At 38.9% G+C, this 17,980-nt stretch overlaps 1 protein-coding gene across 2 annotated transcripts in view; it reads left to right on the top strand.

Moving 5' to 3' along the window:
• Positions 1–16,785, top strand: part of SNX7 (sorting nexin 7) — a 31,145-nt gene extending 14,360 nt beyond the window's left edge. For both annotated transcript variants that reach the window (XM_040609941.1, XM_040609940.1), the window contains 3 exons: positions 1,011–1,097; positions 8,025–8,177; positions 16,385–16,785. In XM_040609941.1, the coding sequence (XP_040465875.1) occupies positions 1,011–1,097; positions 8,025–8,177; positions 16,385–16,465 (321 nt within the window). In that variant the 3' untranslated portion in view covers positions 16,466–16,785. The remainder of the gene's footprint in view (positions 1–1,010; positions 1,098–8,024; positions 8,178–16,384) is intronic.
• Positions 16,786–17,980: the final 1,195 nt, after the last annotated feature.

Raw genomic sequence — 17,980 nt, 5'->3', positions numbered from 1 at the left:
TGTTTCAACATGCCCTGTGCTAGAGGTGATTACTGAAAACCTCTTCAGTATATGCAGGAGAAGCAGTAAAACCAGTTGTGGCAAGGTAATGTAAAACAAGGTTTTGAAATTTATAATTATATATGTCCCGTTTCTGATTTTCTTTTTCAAAGGGACTAAAGGACATTTCTGCAAGATAAGCACACCTGAGTGTGCTTTTACAGATGAGGAAACTAAGGCAAAGAGAAATTTGTAAGGCTTCGTCAAGGTCACAGAGCAAATGAGCATCGGAAATGGAAATTTAATCTGTAATACCATTCCTGTTTTGTAGTTTAACAAGTAACGTTTCTTCCCCTTTCTAATTATTTTTTGACATTATGCTAAAAATCCAATACCCGATAAGACAGTTTTAAAGGAGGTAGTAATTACATATGCTGAAAATAAGCTAGTATATCGATGTTAGAACATCTATCATTTTAATGATAATTTTATCTGATGTTTCTGAACTACATTTGGGACTTGCAAAATAATATCGAAGGTTAAAGTCACAATTTCAATAATGCTTGGTAAACCATTTTTAGTCATCCTACTTTCTGTTGTAACTTTTACTCAAAGAAGATACTTTTGTTCATGAGATTTGGCAAACTCATTGTGCTGTTTTAAAATAGGAATATACAGTAAGTTGAGCTTAGTTAAGTTAGTTGAGTTCAGATACTAAGTAAACCGCTGTTGCAGCTTTTCTCATACAGCGAGCAATGATATTGTATATGTCAGATTCTTTCGGCACCAATTTTGGATTTACTAAGATTCTTGAAAAACACATAAGATAAAACACAGGTATTGAAAAATTGGTCTTCGTAATTTTAAGATTTTTTTTTGGAGGAAAGTACATGTATCACATCAAAATTATTAAATGGCATAATTCTGTGATCTTGCTTAAATTATTAATTAGGCAAGTTGTTTGATGGGTGGTTTTCTGAATAGATGTCTAAAATTTGGTGTAATTCTTTTTTTTTCTCTTCTGTATTAAGGGTGTTTTGAAAAGGAGAGACCAAATTCAAGGCGAGCTTGACTCCAAAGTTGATGCTTTAGCCAATAAAAAGACAGAAAAGGATCTGGTGAGTATGTACAGAAAGCTGAAATTTCCAGGCCTTAGTAACTGCAAAAGATGGTCCCCTGAAGAAAGTGTGTCCTCTGAAGCCATGCTTTGTAACTGGATGGTGCCTCTATAATTCTCATACTTACTCTGAAAAGGTTTGGTCTTTGTAGCTATGTGTGCCAGGCAAGGGAGATCGTGAAAAGATGCAAAACTTCAGTAGACAAGCTGCTGGAGCAAAGGAATGGTAATAGTGGGCGACTGCTGTGTTTTGTCAACACAGATTGTACCACAGCTTATTTTTAGCATTTCCGTTTACTTCTACGCTGGGAGTTAAAAGAAAGTAAGACTGGCTGCAGTGCTCTCGTAGCTGCTGCGCCATTCTGGTAGGAGAAGGAGAGGGAGAGGAGGTGGTTAGAATGAGCGAAGCTGTTCATTAAACTAATTTGAAATAAAAAGTTCTGGATTCTGTTCTTTCAGGTTTCGGTCTTATTTGGTTGGGCCCAGGGATATTATTTTACTTCCAGTATGACAACTTCATTCATTCTAGTGAAGTCAGGCCCATGGGAGCAGGCATCCCCAAAACCGTCGGCAAGGCTCAGCAGGCCAATGATAGGGAACTTCTGGGATGCATATTGGCATTTTAAAATTTTTGGTTAACTCTCAGCCTAAATAATGTCCTTTTAGCACAGTGTTAACACAAGGTGTTACACAGTGTAAATAATATGTAATTGACAAATAATAATAACAACAGTTTTTTAATACATCAAAGGAGATAGTCCGTGGCATTTCAGATATTTTTTATTAGGGTTGTCATAATTAGCTTTCATGTAAAGATGAGCTGTTTAGATAGTTTTTGGTACCTGAAATGCATATTTTTATTATTTCTTGTCACTGAGCTGAATAAATAATACATTGCCACTGTCTGATATCTACTATGGCCATGGTATGTTGTGTCTTGCAGTGGGACAGTAAGTACAGACCTCTGGGTCTTTTTTCTCCTGAAGTAGAAATTCTGTTTACTTCTATCTTATATTGTCCTCTCATTTCACTGCCTTTGTGTTCTCTCATCTGTTTTTGTTTCTGTACTTCCTCTGGTGCTTCTCCTGCCCTTTGTCCTTAGTTAATGTATAAAGTCCGAAGCTTTTAGAAAATGCACATGTGGGTGCCCCACAAGCCGGCAGCGTGCTTTAGTTGCATTGCATGTAAAAGCACAGTATATATTAAGAGTGATCCTTATGGGTCCCTTCCAACGTGAGATAGTCTGTCATTCTAAGAATTTATTCTGTTAGAAAGGAGTGTAAGACGTCATTGCATAAGTTAATTATATGCAGCTAGTTGTATCAACTTTGTAATGTTGTGTCCCTTTTAATCAGTACTTCCTATTTGTATGGTTTGTTGGCAACCTGCTAAGAACAGTTGCATTTGCACAGAGTGATTCAGCAAAGAATTCCAATGTCACAGAGCTCGTTCAGCAGCTAGTCGTACTGCTGCCCACCATAGGTAAGAGAACATTGCCTGGCAGGATGTGGTCTTTCCAGAATGTGTTACTGTTATAATCTGATGGGGTCCTGAAACCAGGTGCATACACTGTCTTCTCCTGAACTGTTACAGACAAAAAGGATTGTTTTTCTTTTAGCATAGAGCTGATCATGCCATGTCGATTTGATATTGACAATGGTTTACTCCATAAGGAGATGTTTGTACTTGCTTCCAGTAAAGTTTTGAGATCAGTTTGCACAACCTGGTCTTTTTCACTGTTTGTTTCCAAAACTGTTTTTACAGTTTTGGTAAAAGCCTTTGGACAGGTGATTACCCAGGTGTTCAGACTTTTGTTTTATCTTTCCAACTCCTCTGTTTCTTACTCATTTCAAAAAACCCTGTTTCTGAGAGCCTGATTCTCCTTGCAGTCTCATGAGAGCAGTAAAACAGATGTCAGTCTAATCTAATCGTAAAATCCTCTGTTCTCTAATTGAGTGGCAGCTGTGTCCTGAAGACTTTTTCTTAATTAGATGTCGAAGGCTTTTTCTATTAATGATAGTTTGGCCACAGAGAATGGTGTACTACTATTTTTAACAATTCAAGTAACTTGTTAGTTGTTTTCATCAGGTTGTTACTATGTTCTAATTTTTATTATGTGTTGAAATATTTTGCTGCCATTTTTAAGCAGAATGATTTCAGAATAAAAGGTGGTCATAACAGAGGTACTGTTACTGGAATTGGTGTCAAACACTGAGTTTGGCTGTATTTGTGCATTTCTGTTCCTAAGCAGAACTCGTGTAGCGGCTAATGATCTCATAGGTGTCAGATTGAACTGGTCAGTGCCATCTAGTAGCCAGAATTCTGCTGACAATGAGTGGTGTGAGCTCTAATCTTGAAGTACATATTGTCCTGGTTTCAGCTGGGATAGAGTTAATTTTCTTCCTAGTAGCTGGTAGGGTGCGGTGTTTTGGATTTAGGGTAAGAATAATGTTGCTAACATGCTGATGTTTTTAGTTGTTACTAAGCACTGTGTACACTAAGTCAAGGACTTTTCATCTTCTTACCCTGCCTCTACTACTACCAGTGAGTAGGCTGGAGGGGCACAATGAGCTAGGAGGAGATACAGCTGGCTCAGCTGACCCAAAACTAGCCAAAGGGATATTCCATACCATATGATGTCATGCTCGGCATATAAACTGGGAGGAAAGCTGGCTGGGGGCTGGTGCTTGGGAACTCGTCAGTCGGCGGGTGGTGAGCAATTGCATTGTGCATCACTTGTTTTGTACATTGTAATTCTGTTGTTATTATTTTCCCTTTCTTTTCTATCCCATTAAACTGTCTCTGTCTCAACCCACAAATTTTACTCCTTTCCCCAGTTCTCTCTCCCATCCCACTGGGCGGAAGGGCAGTGAGCAAGTGGCTGTGTGGTGTTTAGCTGTCTGCTGGGTTAAACCACCATGATTTCCACCATAGAGATGGAATCTCAGACTGTCATTAGAGCTGATAAAAGGCGTAAGATCTTTAGCATTGGTCACAAATGCTAAACAAAATGGCAAACATTAAATGATTTAACAAACAGGAGGTTATACAGCAGGAGAATACAGAACATCCCCAAGGTCAGCGCAGCTGAAATAGGCTGGAATCTCAAATTAAACCTTATGAGATGTCAGGCTCCTTGGCTGGGAAAACACATTTTCTTGAGCTGTGCTTCTGCCACCAAGCTTTTAGAAAGCTGCTTGTGGTGCTGCTAAAAAGCCAAAACCTTGTCTCCCATGCCAAAATTCAGTCCATGAAGGCGGCAGTTGTTCAGGGTGTGGAAGGTTTGAAGGCTGTGCTTTTGGATGCAGGCTGTGACAGGGATACTTGGGAGGACTTTGGTGCCCTCCTGCTTATCTAGACTTTTTTTACTTCTAGAGCTCTGGCTGTAAAGACGTTGGAGTTTTTTGACTCCATTGCTCCCACACTCCATTCTGAAGGCGTACACAGCAATGCTAGTGCCTCCCTCTGTGGTTTGGGAGTTTTCAACAGCTTTGGTACTGCCACTAGTGTTAACAGTAATTCTGACAAAAGGTTGGTATAATGTGCTCTGACAGAACCAGATAAGCATTAAATGCTAACTTAAGGACTCCAGTATTCAGGCTTGAAACTGAGTAGTAAAGAGATTAAATGCTGAATCTATCACATTCTGAATATATCTTATGTTTTAACTGCAGGCTAAAAAGGGTTAGTATCACCAAGCTGTAGGATTATTTCATGTAGCAGATAGAAAAGCATGCTATTTTGCATAGTGAGATAGTGTAAAATGCTGCGTCACTTACCAGGTAGTTTGGCTCACGGGCCAAGTCTCTTTGGCTACAGGCTCACTGTTCACATCGGGTAGTGCTCTGCCCTAGCTGCCTCCCACCTTCCCGTCCCGTGCTCTGATGCCTGGTTAGCACTGTGCTGGCTTTTTCTGGCCATCACTGATGTGAGGTTTAACTTACCACACAGGCTGCCTCAGTGAGGTCAACATAAAAAAATGGATCCAGAATCATATTTACTTTGAAGGATAAATTGTAACAATGTACATCTTATAAATGAGGAACACACTAGGCAGATGTTTTTGTTGAGACTAAGCCATTGTTCTTTGATTTCTGCTGTCATGGCCCCTGAAGAGGGTGGCATTTGTGTTTCTTTTCAGTTGTGAAAAAGTAGATCTTATACCTCTGTACCTGAGATGAGGGTGTGCGGCATAACGCCGTCTTTAGACCTTAAGTCCAACCCTTGCCTTGATACAACAGACAGTTTCTTTTGGGCTTTACAGGGTGATGTGTAAACCACATATCCAGGCAGGGATGTAGAACAGTCTGCCTGTCCACATGATGTGACTACACCGTGGAAGAAAGTCATAGTTCCTAGAAAAGGCAATACAAAAACAAACTGAAAAATGAATATCTTAATGATATGAAGGACAAGATAAGGGGAAGCTGCTGCAGCCAGGACTTCTAAGTTGGAAGAGTTCTTTATGTCTATAGCCTAGCTCATTCCCATATAGGGACTTTTTCTGCAAAAGCAGAAAATGGATCCAACTGCCTTTCCTACTCTAAATCATTTAAAAATATTCACTTTTCAGTATTCGGTGTGCATTCATTTTTGGTGTTTGAAGGAAAGGCAATTAACTTGGGACATGTCCAAGATACCAAATCCAGCTGCCTGTAATTCCTTTAAAGGAAATTTCCCCACATTCAAGTTTTGGATTGACCTTTTCAGATTGAATACAGTGTTGGTAGTCGAAATTACCCTTGTCCATAGTTTAATTACTGGTCTGTCTAGATAATTGAACTTGGACTTTTCAGTAAAGTAGAAATAATATTTTGCATTTTGTTCTTGATTAATAACCAGTATTTCATTAATCTAGAAGTGTGGCAAGGGAAATCAATGTAGAAATCAAGTCTAAACTAGAAACATTTATTCATCTGTGTATTGTGGAATGTGGAGAAAATCCATTCAGATGAAATTTTCAGTTTTACTAGCTGAGTTTTTGGTTACTTTAAGAGCTGAAGGATTCTAGTATGTCAGACTGAATTGTGATCTGTGGTTTGTGAATTAAGCACTGGGCTGAGGTTCTGTGACCATTTCTGGTAGTGTTGCTTTGTTCGTGTCTGATGGCGGCAGCACTGCTGGCTGTTGTACTGGAACTCTGTCTTCCTTGCATGGTTCAAGCTGCAGACTGCACACCAAGACTTCCCACATCCTGCTGTGAATTTTGATGTTTCTGCATTCTGCCAATAGCGTAAGCTTTCCTTGAAAATCCGGGAAGTTAACCCTGGCATCCTAAAGTTCATATAATGAAAGCACCAGCTCTGCAGAGAGCATAAGCACATATGCAACTTTACAGGGGTGTTGTATGAGGAAAAAACCAACCTGCCTGAAAGCAGAATACAAGGAAGAAGAGGATGATGTGTGGGACCTGAGTTGCAATGGAAACAATACAAAGAGATGAACTTTTCCTGCTGGATGTTCCTCATTGGTGGTGTTTCTGCCTGACCTCCCTCCCGCTGCAGACAGTCGCTGTGCAGTACCAGCAGATTGTGGTGGGTTGACCTTGGCTGGACACCTGGTGCCCACCAAGCCACTCTGTCGCTCCCCTCCTCAGCAGAATGGGGCTGGGAGGTGGGTGGGGAAATAAGGTGGAAAAAACCTTGTGGGTCAAGATAAAGACAGTTTCATGAAGCAACAGCAAAGGTCATGTACATAGAAGCAAAGGAAAACAAAAGATGTTGCTCTCTGCTTCCCATCATCAGGTGATGTTTGGCCACTTCCCGGGAAGCAGGGCTTCAGTACGCGTAGCGGTTGCTCTGGAAGACAAACGCCGTAAATAACGAATGCCCTGCCTTCCTCCTCCTTGCTCTTCGCTTTTATATCTGAGCAGATGTCATACGGTACAGAGTATCCCTTTGGTCACTTTGGGTCAGCTGTCCTGGCTGCGTCCCCTGCCAAGACCTGTCCCCCCCAGCCTGGGGTGGGTGGGTGGAGAAGCCGTGGTGCTGCGGGAGCCCCGCTCAGCAGCACCCGAACCCCAGTGGGCTGTCACCGCCACCGGGCACCGGTGCGAGCGCAGCGCTGCAGGGCTGCTGGGGGCTTGGCCAGGCCCAGCACACAGCTGAATCTGCACTGTAACTGCAGGTGTACCTTGTTCTGTGACTGGGTGCCAGCCAGAATTGACACAGCTGATTAGTAAATGACAACAGGTCACAAAATTATTGAGAGGACTAGAAGACTCATTAAACAGAGGGCCTCTGTCCGCTCACTCATTCCCATTAGCTGAAAAGTCACTTTGTGCATCTACAGTAATTAGAAGCAAATAATGTCTGTGGAGTAGCCCTCAAGGTTTTTCATCAAGGATCACTGCGAAAGGGTTTCTTCACTGCAGAAGTCCTTTGGTTTAATTTCTTTCTCTGTTTCTGTATTTCTCGCTCCCCCAAATGGTCGCGCAGCGGTTAGGTCCACAAAAAAAGATGGCAAGGTGACAGGCAAGAATTCAGAAAGTTTGTTCTTTTAATTTCTGCTGTCTTCTCCCCATTCTCGTTTCTCCTGGGGTTATCAAAGGTTTTGTCAGGGTTCTCTCAGCTTTTCTGGCCAAATCTAATTTGTATAGTTGATTCTGCTTCAGTAAAGCCCCCTGTATTTTCCTTGTTAGATGCATTACTGTCAACTGCTAGTCAAGAGGCACCAGTCTGTAAGTTCTCAGTCAAAAACAGTATCTTCAGCAACACTTTAATTCCGGACTATAATTTCTGTTACTAATATTTCAGAAATTGTACTGAGTTATTAATTAAGAATAAAATTTTCATTTATCCCTGGGGAATGATTTTCTGTCCTAAGTTAAATACCAGCCTTAGTTCTGCAGTTCTGTTTGTCTGCACTGCAATCACTTTTGAAATGGTGACTTTACTGATATTTTTCAATGTTTACAATTCATATTTAGTTCTTGGAAGAGATTGGGAAACTTGAAGACAAAGTCGAATGTGCCAATAATGCTCTGAAAGCGGATTGGGACAGGTGGAAGCAGAACATGCAGTGTGATATGAGATCAACGTTCACTAATGTGGCTGAGAACAATCTCCGTTATTATGAAGAGGTAAAACCCTTTCTCATAGCAATGTTATTACTTCAATGGAGAAGTCCAAGGGTTGTCTGTAAAGAGAAATTTTGCGGTTTAGTTCAAACCTGTGTTAGCTTCAGAACCAGTTTTTGCGGGGAGGCAGTTATCCTTATTTTGACACATTTCAAGCAAAACGTGTTTTATTTGTGCCCAAGTAGTTGATCCCGAGTTCATCATCGACAGAGGGCACTCTTGTTTTACTAACCACAGCAATCTGGAACATATTTTCCGGTTCAACATCAGCTGCTATATTTCAGTTTGGAAACCTTTTGCTGTAACTGCATGAAGAAGCCCTCTGGAAAGCTCAGACTTGTGTAAATGATCTTGTATGAGGAAAACGTTTAAATGTGATTCCATTTCAGACAGCACATTCTTTCTCTAAGGAATTGTCTTTCATGAGTAATCAGACTTTACAAGGATAAAGAAGAACAATACAATTTTGAGAAATCAATATGAAAAGCTTATTGCACTTTTCTAAAAAATACAAATGCTGCAAGTGTATGCAATGAATACATTGTATCTTTTTGTAATTGAAAGTCACTGCTTCAGAAAGAAAGAAAAATGTTGGAATTAATTCTGATTCTCACCTTAAATGCCTTGGCTCATATTATTGGTAGAATTCTCCTTTACAAGAGTATATACTAAGAAAGAGAAATCGAAGGCATATAACAAAACATGTGAAGCATTCTGTGAAGTTTCTTCATGGGGAACACGCTGACTGAAGTATGCATTTTGAAAATATCCCATATGTCTTGAATTTTTTTAAAGTATTTCTCCTTAGTTTGGGAAGAAAAAAACTGAATTCACTAAGCCATCTATTAGTCATAAATTAGTAATTTTTAGGATATATGTTGATTTCCATATACTAAACTTTATATGGATTGCCTGTTAGCCAGTGACAGTGCCCTGATTTTACAAATCATTTTGTTAAAACATAATTGAAAAGACAGAGTTCTTGATCATCAAGTCTAATTAATTAACATACAGTCTGTGAGATGCATGGACATTGACAATCTGTTGTTACATATTAAGATCAAAATATTTTCTGAAATCAGGCAGCAAGCTTTTGGCATCTTCTCACATTTTCTTCACTTATTGATGATCTCTGACTTCTATATCAGCAATACATATGTTAAAATCATGCTAAATATATGGGAATATTTTGTTAATGAATGATTAGCTAAATGAAAATACAAAAATAATTCTTTGGTTCTCTTTCCTGTCTAGAAATGCCTTTTGCTGGATTAGAATTTTAATTTAGAACACCAAAGCTCGTACTGTACATGAAATGACTATCATTAAGTCACAACCTGCAGAAAATGCTTCAGCTGTCTCTGTAACTGCCAGTGGTTCTTCTTAAATAGCCTCTGAAATACCAGACAAACTCATTTATACAGAGACATTATTCTTTGTTGGTGCTTGTATTGAATATTGAAATCTGCATAAAACATTTTTGCTGTTACATCTTGGTAGATCTAGATTTTAGAAGAAAAACACCTTATCTTACTGCAGCAGTTGCAATAATAGAAAACATTGTGCTAAGTGTATCACTTATTCTTTGCAAAGTGCGGGCTTACCAATTTTTTTGTGTTTTATCAGAAAAACATTATCTTAATCCTGACATTCAAGAGAAATTGATAAAATTAATATTTAATGGGAGCTTTGGTCTAAAATGTGCGTGTTTATTGGAGACCTGTGGTTATTGCTGATGGTTAATTATTGGAGAAGTGATTACTGTCAGAGGCCCTTATATTACAAACTACAGGTATGCAATGCAGCCCTGAGAACAGCAGAAAAAGAAGCCCTGGCATCTGCTTTCACTGTTTGGAAGTAAAACTTCAGGAAGGGATTGTCAGAAACCTGAGAATCAGAATATGATCTTTATGCTTTCAGTAGAAAACAAAATCCTGCCTTAAAGATAATAGTTTAAGTCTCGCTCATTAAACTCATGCATACAGTGCTTGTTACAGTCTTTTTCACTTGTTCAGTTATTACTTGCATCATTAGCATTCTCTCAGGTCTGAAGTTAAATTACTTGTTCACACTTTTGATGCACCATTTGACACTTACTAAGCCTTTTCTTTCTGTAGCATGCCTCATCTTATATCCTGCCTTTCCCCACACCTCCCCCCCAAAAGCATGTTCTCTGCATGTTCTCATGCCATGAACACGATTCAGTTGCCCAGCTCTTCTGTCTGTCTCCTATGAGGAATCATCTGCTTTCTAACTTAGTCACTACTTACTTCTCCTCCTTTCCACAGCTTCGCCCCCCCTCTGCCCCAGTTAAATTCCTTTCTTGCCTCTCTCCAGGAGCAGTGTCCCATTCCCTTCCCTACCATAGCATTTCACTGTGTTCTGTGCTCTTCATTATTCCCCAGTCTTGCTGACTTAATTTCCCAGGTGCACACCCTAATCAGGACTGATTCCTGTTGGTGGCCGTTCTCTGCATCCCTTACATTTCTGAGAACTACGGAGTAATGACACACAGACATCTCATGTTTTCCGGTGGCTTTTGCAGTAGAGAATCCAGTCCTTCAAGACTGTATAAAACTAAACCCAGCATGATCAAATACAACATAGCAGTGTGTCAAAGTACACTAAAATTCCTAAAATGTTAGTTGTTCTTTGTGACAGTATGGGGAAGGAGTATGGCCTTACATTTGTTTGGATTTTTCCTTGATTGTAGTTGCCTAAGGATTCTGCTGTCAACTTGTCAAGCATCACTTAGCTAGCATAAAAAAGTATGTCTCCCTTAAGCTGAATTAATGTTCACGTTACATAACTGTTACGTTAAAGTGTTACCTGTAATTATATTTCTCCATACTTATTAATTCAAAACAAGTAGAGGTATTTCTGTAGCCTTCCAGTTTACTGACCATCTGCATTTAATAGACTTGAATAAGAAGTATTCCCTTGTTTCCGCAGTTGTGGAACCGATTAATCTCTTTGTGTCTCTCAGTGCTGTGGTAACAAAGACACTAATTAAAGCCCAGTGTTGCAAATTTACAGGGTGCTCCTATGCAGGCCTATGAGAATGAAGGCTTTCCTGCGATAATGTATGAGCTATGATATAATACATTTAAATATAATGTTATTTAGTAGCCAAGAATTACCATGACTGACCAAGTATTTGGTATTCCTGTAGCTGGTTTCAAGAGTTCATAGAGTTCTCTACTTCCTTTTCTTTGCATCTGGAAAAGAGTTGAATATGTGCTTAAGTCTCCCTGTATTCCACAAAGGCTTAAAGCCAATAACATACTGTATTAATAATGACTGTAAGTGTATTGCTGAAATAAGGAGGATTTTCTGAAGCAATATGAAAAAGGTTTTACTTTTAAAAAATTCACAACTTTACTCCTATTTCTGAAGTAAATAGCATTGATTTGTTTGCCTGACAGAGAAAAGTTCCTGAATGAACCATTTGTTAACACCGTACCATTTATTTTATTCCTTTTTCCCATGCCTGTGGTGTGACACTGTTGTCACACCTTAGTCCAGAAGAGCTGTCTGCCAAACAGCTGAAATCACAGGCTGTCCACAGGGTGGAGCTTACAGTTGAGAAGGCTGATTGTCACCAGGGTGATTTTTCTTAAATTAGGATTAGATATTCTGCAAAGCCCTAAAGATGCAGCCCTACTAAAACCAAAGCAAGATACAAAGTTATTGGTAGAGGTGGTGGTAGTGGTATTATTATTTAGCTAACATGTTTCTGGTACAAAGTAGCAAAATCAAACCAGGCAATGTTGAAGTCTGGCTTCAAAGAACAATAGCAATTAAACATCTATTCAGTTTTTCCTTTTGTTTTTCTCACATGTCTAGTAAAGTCTCTAGGATATTTACAGCATCAAAGAAAAAGAAACACTTTAATTTTTCTCAGCAAAGAACTTTGTTAACCTATTCTATTCAGGAAAAACACCCGAATAAGTGGCTAGATTTTGCAGCCCAATCCAAAGACTGGTTAGACATTATAAATCCAGCAAATGTACCGCAGTTTGGTTTTCCACTGCCCATGAGACACTCTAGTAAATGCAGGAAGATTGGGTTCTTTTCATAATGTAGGATGATAATTAGTTTCGGCATTGAAAGAACATGTATTTTCTTGTGCATGGATGAGCCTTTGCTTTTAAGCATTGCCTCCAGTTTTATTTTTCTCATGTAAGATTAATCCTGTTAAACCTTTGCAGCTTCATCAGATAGAAAGCTGAAGTTATCTTTGTTATACTGGATTCTTGTTGGTATTGACACAGCTTATTCTTTTCCAAAACTATACATAACTTCCTGATTTTCTTAACTATTTCAAGCATAATTTAGTTTATTTCTGTAACCTACATGTTGTACGGACACAAATTGATCCAAAAGATTCATTAGGGCAAAACAATACCCCTTCCCCATTACGGTAAATTCCCTCTAACTCCAGAGCCCTTCTGTACATCTCTAACTAGTAAAGGCTGCAGAAAAATATATGAGAGTTGTTTGTCCTGGAGGCCTCTGAAGTGATGCATTTAATTAGTCATTTGGTTGCCCAGCAAAAGGTTGGCTGCTCACGCATGTTGATCACATCCTACCTTAGCAATGCCTGGGAACTTAGCTAACAAACTTCATGTGATTTTCAAAAGCTCCCACGTGGCTGAGCCAGTTTGTCTCTGTGAATGTTGCTTCAAAGCCAGAATCCATCTTTGAACCATAAAATTTCTTTTAAATACATTTAGGAATACATTTTTTCAAGTGGAAATCACTGTTTCTGTGCACTCCAGTTTTTGTTTCCTTGCACCCAGAAACTAGGGAAGTATTTTTTGTTTCTCTCTCAGACACACACAAGACTTCATTTTCGGATTCTACTCCAGAAAATGCCATCATTGAATGGTATTTTTAAGGCATCAACCATGGAAAACAGGGAACTGGAACAGAAACACACATTGCATGTGACACACCGCTGCTCTTATGATCCCTACTACATGTTCTATTTTCATATCTCCTTTTGAGTTAGATATGTAATTGTACTATATGAAAACCTTTTTTCTGTTTTTTTTTCTAAGAAAGATGTTGCAGAATAGAGGTGTGACCTGCATTAGTAATGTGAATATTTTAGGTGAAGTAGCCTTATTTAAGCTGTTGCTATTTCATTTTGTGTATTTAGGCTTTTTTATATCTTCTGCTGGGCTTTTACAAGTAATTGGATTACGAATTTCAGTCCTATGCATGCACATTTAATTTCCTAGGTTTGGTTTTTCTTTTTTTAGAAAAAAGATGGCTGATCCTCTATTTAGATCTCCATTTTAAACCTCCCTGGAGAATGAAGTAAAATCATTCTGTAATAATGTTGAAGTATACATCACTAACAAAATGTCGTTCATGCAGTTTATGCTGCACAATATAAAAAGCTTGAGCCTAAGGCACAGAGACCTAGTTTTGTTTTGGTATGGTTAATTATAAAACTTGTCAGCTGTAGCAGCACTGTGATGTCTGACAGTGAAATGAGCCACCATTGCTCTTACATTTTGGAAAATGTGTTTTGGTTTTATAAACAAGGATAAATTAAAAGCTGAATAACTTATGTAACTGGAAAAAATGCTTTGGATCTTGGTCTGGAAAGATTTCAGTAGATTGTATCTGTCTGGTTAAGCAACATATTGTGATTGCATGTTAACACGTGCAGTTTGGCTCAGTGTTGCAAAGATAACAGAAAGCCATTTTTACATTCTAGCCAGTGCTGATATATGTATTTTAATTCACGTTACTGAAATTACAGAATGACAAAACATGGAGCTACATGGTACAAATTAAACTGTGGTTCAGACAAAAAAAGTCGTCATTGCCAGCAAAAGGCTCTTCAAGAAACAGCGATCATTTCTTGTCCCACACCTAGAAAAAGCCTAGGAAAACAGATGTGCCTTGCAGCTTTCTAGGATGGTAATCCAGGCTGAGGTAATCTAGCGAACAGAAGTCGGAGTCTGAGCACCACAGTGAAGACACGTTGCTAGCAGCTTCCTCACTGACATTTTAAAACCAAGATGCTACCTTTCCAGCTCAGGCATCTCAGATAGACTCACCTGCCACAGTGTCACATGAAGTAGGGGAGAATCTAATGATCAAACCTTAAAGGCTTTATACAAAAGGTCAAAAAGACCTTTTAAGTCAGAAATCAGCTTGCAACACTTGCAGATCACTATTCATGCCAGCACTATTTTCACAGTTTCTCCCTGATTTACCATTTCAAAATAAATTTCTCCAAAAAGTCAGTGGAGAAAGCAGATTTCCACATGAATCTTACGCTGTTATTCTTCTTTTCACAGTAATTCAGACCTTAGATGTGCTCTGAACAGCAGCATAATGTTGTGTGCAAACGCAGCAGAAGTTAGTTGGGGAATTTGTCAGCCAGATGGGAAAAGAAAGACTGGGGGAATAGATTCATGGTTTCCATAGTCTAGGGGACAATATATAAAAACCCCAGGAACAGTCTCTAACATGTCTGATGAACAAAAACCTCTGCAGAAATAAGCTCCCACATACTTGTTCTTTGTAATCTCTTAAGTCAGTCAACTGTTTTAGCCTATCATTATCTTGCAGACCCACGTCTTCTACTTTTGTGTGTCTTCAGAGGCATCACTGCTGACTTTTGTTTGCTTTTTCTTTTTACTTTTGTCACTCATAATTCTATGGGCATCCCTGGTTCTGTGTCCTTGTGTCATCATGGATTCCCCCAAGTCCAGCCATCCTGTGTGTCTTCATTTTGCTTTTTGAGCTTATACTTTAACATTATTCATGACTGTCAGATCCTCCCACTTGTCTGCTTGCACATGGATATGCAATAATACCAGGACCCGAGCTCTTTAATGCGGTATGATTAAATCTGCATATTTAATGGCAGAGTTTTGAAGTCATTCACTAGAGCTGTCTAACATGACAGAGTTCAGTGGCTGTATTCAAGCAGCATGAATGCTAACATATTGTCTGTGTCTCCTAAGCAATGACAGATGGATGCTAGATACTTCATTGTAGGTGGGCACAGCAAATTACTATGGCTTGAATAGCTTATGGCAAAAGTTTTCACTCAGGAAATGATGCTGTTTTCAAGGTACTGATTTAATTAAAAGTTCAGATAATATAAAATTAATATATAATTATAAAATTAATTAATATAAAAGAAAACATTTCCTGATACATTTCAGAAGACTTTATAGTATATCACATTCTTCAGGAAAAAACGGTGTACAGTAAGTAGTAAATAAGCTTCACTGTCAAGAGCAATAGATGTGAATGTGTAAGTCAACTTTTTATTAGAACGTTTCCATTTCCTTTTTTTTTTCAATAGCATCAAAACAATAAAATTATTGCATGAATTTGCCTGCCATGTTCTAATGACAGACTTGGAACAGTGGAAACTTGGTACTTTGAGTAACAAGCATCACCACACCACAGGTTGCCTAGCGATAGCCCTGCCATGACTCTCAACACTAATCTATGATTTATAATGGTTTGCTAAGCTGCCAACACTCACTTAAGCCAAATTGAACCTAAGTCATTTGGGGATTTTTTTTTCTTTTTTTTCCATTTTACTGCCTACAATCTTGGTGCTTCAAATACAAAAATTAGTTTGTACAATTATGTTTTTCCATGAGGAGAAAAATGCCATGTGTTGTAAGGATGACAATTTCCCCACCCCTCCAGCCCCCGTCTTTCTGGTCCCATTTCTTTCCCATTACTCAGGGGAAAAATTAATTCCCTCTGTGTTTAGAAAAAAAATGTTTTAATTTAACTTGGAAAGAAAATTGGCTATACAATAGGAATCCACAGAGATTACAAGGAAACTGCCTGACAGTGTGCTTTCTATTTGGAAGAGATCTTGGCCTGTAACTAAAGGGAGAGATTAAAGAAGAGCATAATTAATGTTAGCATCTTCCATGCTAACACATACAATTATGATGCTCACACTGTGCGCTTGTCATTATGTAAAAGTGACCTTTACAGCTCACTCAGCATGTTGGCTAACATTTTGCATATCACTTAGCTGCCTAGGAAACCATATTTTGCTTTTACCAGAGTCCCACAAAAAGCAGTTTGTGACAATGCTTATGTATTCTGTGATTATTTATTTTTTCTTTTTTCTCTCCTTGGCTGCCAGTTTTACAGAAATCTCCCTATGCACTATATTCATATGTATCTGTGTTGGTTTTTTTTTTAAGTGCCTTGCTACATGGGAGTCCTTCCTAGCATCTCAAACAGTGGATCTTCACGTGGAAGCAGATTCTGAAGATAGACCCTGAGTAATATCTCTGCTCCATCTCTGCCTTTTCCATGCAGTTTCTGCCAACCAAAGTGCTTTATAGGAGATCAGATACATTATTAAATTTAACTGTTAAAAATCAGTGAAATGCAGGAAACCAGCTTATTGAAAACTCAGGTATTCTAGTCCTGAAATACATTTTGGAACATGCTATGTATTGCTTTATATTGCTTAGCTGTGATTTTACATATTTTTATGCAAGTGTTTGCATACAATTGTTTTCATAAATATTGCAAAATTTGGATATAAAATATTTTAAATATGTAAAAATAGCTCAATTTTAATAAAAAAATTTAATAAGGAAAGCTTGTCTTCATTCTGTAACTTAGTCTTTAAGAATTGTTTTGTTATTTTAGCATGCTTATTATATTCTCTTTGCTGAGTAATTTCCAGTATTGTAACATTACCTAGTGTAGTCTTCAAGGAGCTCTTTAGGATTATTTCAATAGATTGTGCTAGTCACCCGATGACAACATGGTACGGAAAGATGCTGAACATGTGCTGTGAGACTGATGCTGCTTTAAAGTGGTGTTAATTCAGTTTTCAGTTTGCAGTACTTACGTATCTATTAAACATCTTCAATTTGTCATTTTTTAAAGGATAAAGAAAACCCTGACAGTTCATGAAACAGACTCTCTCTGCTGTGATACATTAGTCACAGGACTGATCCTGCCAACACAGGAGCTTCCATTTGGAGTTTGCAGGATCAAACCTTTTACTCCCATGGCTAACCCTCCTGAAATCCTTAAGTTCCTTCCTCTTTGGATAGCCAGTGTGGAAGAGAAAGGGATAAGAAAGGAAAAGAGAGTTTTGCATTAAAATGATTAGCTGATTCACTCATGCAATATGCATTGAAGTGTTCCAGTCATCGAATTATTCCACCCAAAAGGTCTGTCAGTCTGCATTTTTAATTCCTGCAGTTCTTCTCCCTGGTAGTTGAGCTCTGAGCAAGTCTAAGTCTGAATATGGAAAGAATGAGGTACAAGAATTGGAGACAGCCCAACTGCAGCTCTGGCCTTACAGAACAGCAGGGCTTCAGCTGTCACCTCTGCCTTTTGTGGTTGTATTTTGTGAGCTTGCTCTTGCCAGTGACCTAATGGCTGCGGAGGGTCAGTTCCCAAGCACATGGCTGCACGTGGGTGGCCGTGGGCCTGTCCAAGCTGGACAAGTCATCGTGTAGCTTTGATCTTAAGAAATGTAGATTGCAAGTGGATCCTGGAATACCAGTATGGCCTTTTCAGCAATGGAAGGAAGACTGCTCTCATGCTGCCTCCATGCAGTATTAATGAAAGGTCAGCTTTTTTTTTTCCTTTTTTTCAGCTATAAAATAGCAGTTAAGATGCTTCTGAAATGCTGCTGCAGGAAGCATGCATCTCTGCCAGCACGGACAACTCACAGACAGGACCTGGGTCCACGTTAGGAAGGCAGTGTGGTGCCCAAGGGCTGTGCCACGCAGTGTCCTTGTCCAGCAGTGCTGGCAGTGGATGCTCACAGG

Source organism: Falco naumanni, chromosome 11, assembly GCF_017639655.2.
Source record: "Falco naumanni isolate bFalNau1 chromosome 11, bFalNau1.pat, whole genome shotgun sequence".
Classification (NCBI taxonomy): Eukaryota; Metazoa; Chordata; class Aves; order Falconiformes; family Falconidae; genus Falco; species Falco naumanni.
The sequence above is the reverse complement of the archived record's forward strand: the minus strand, read 5'-3'. Positions and strand labels throughout refer to the sequence as shown.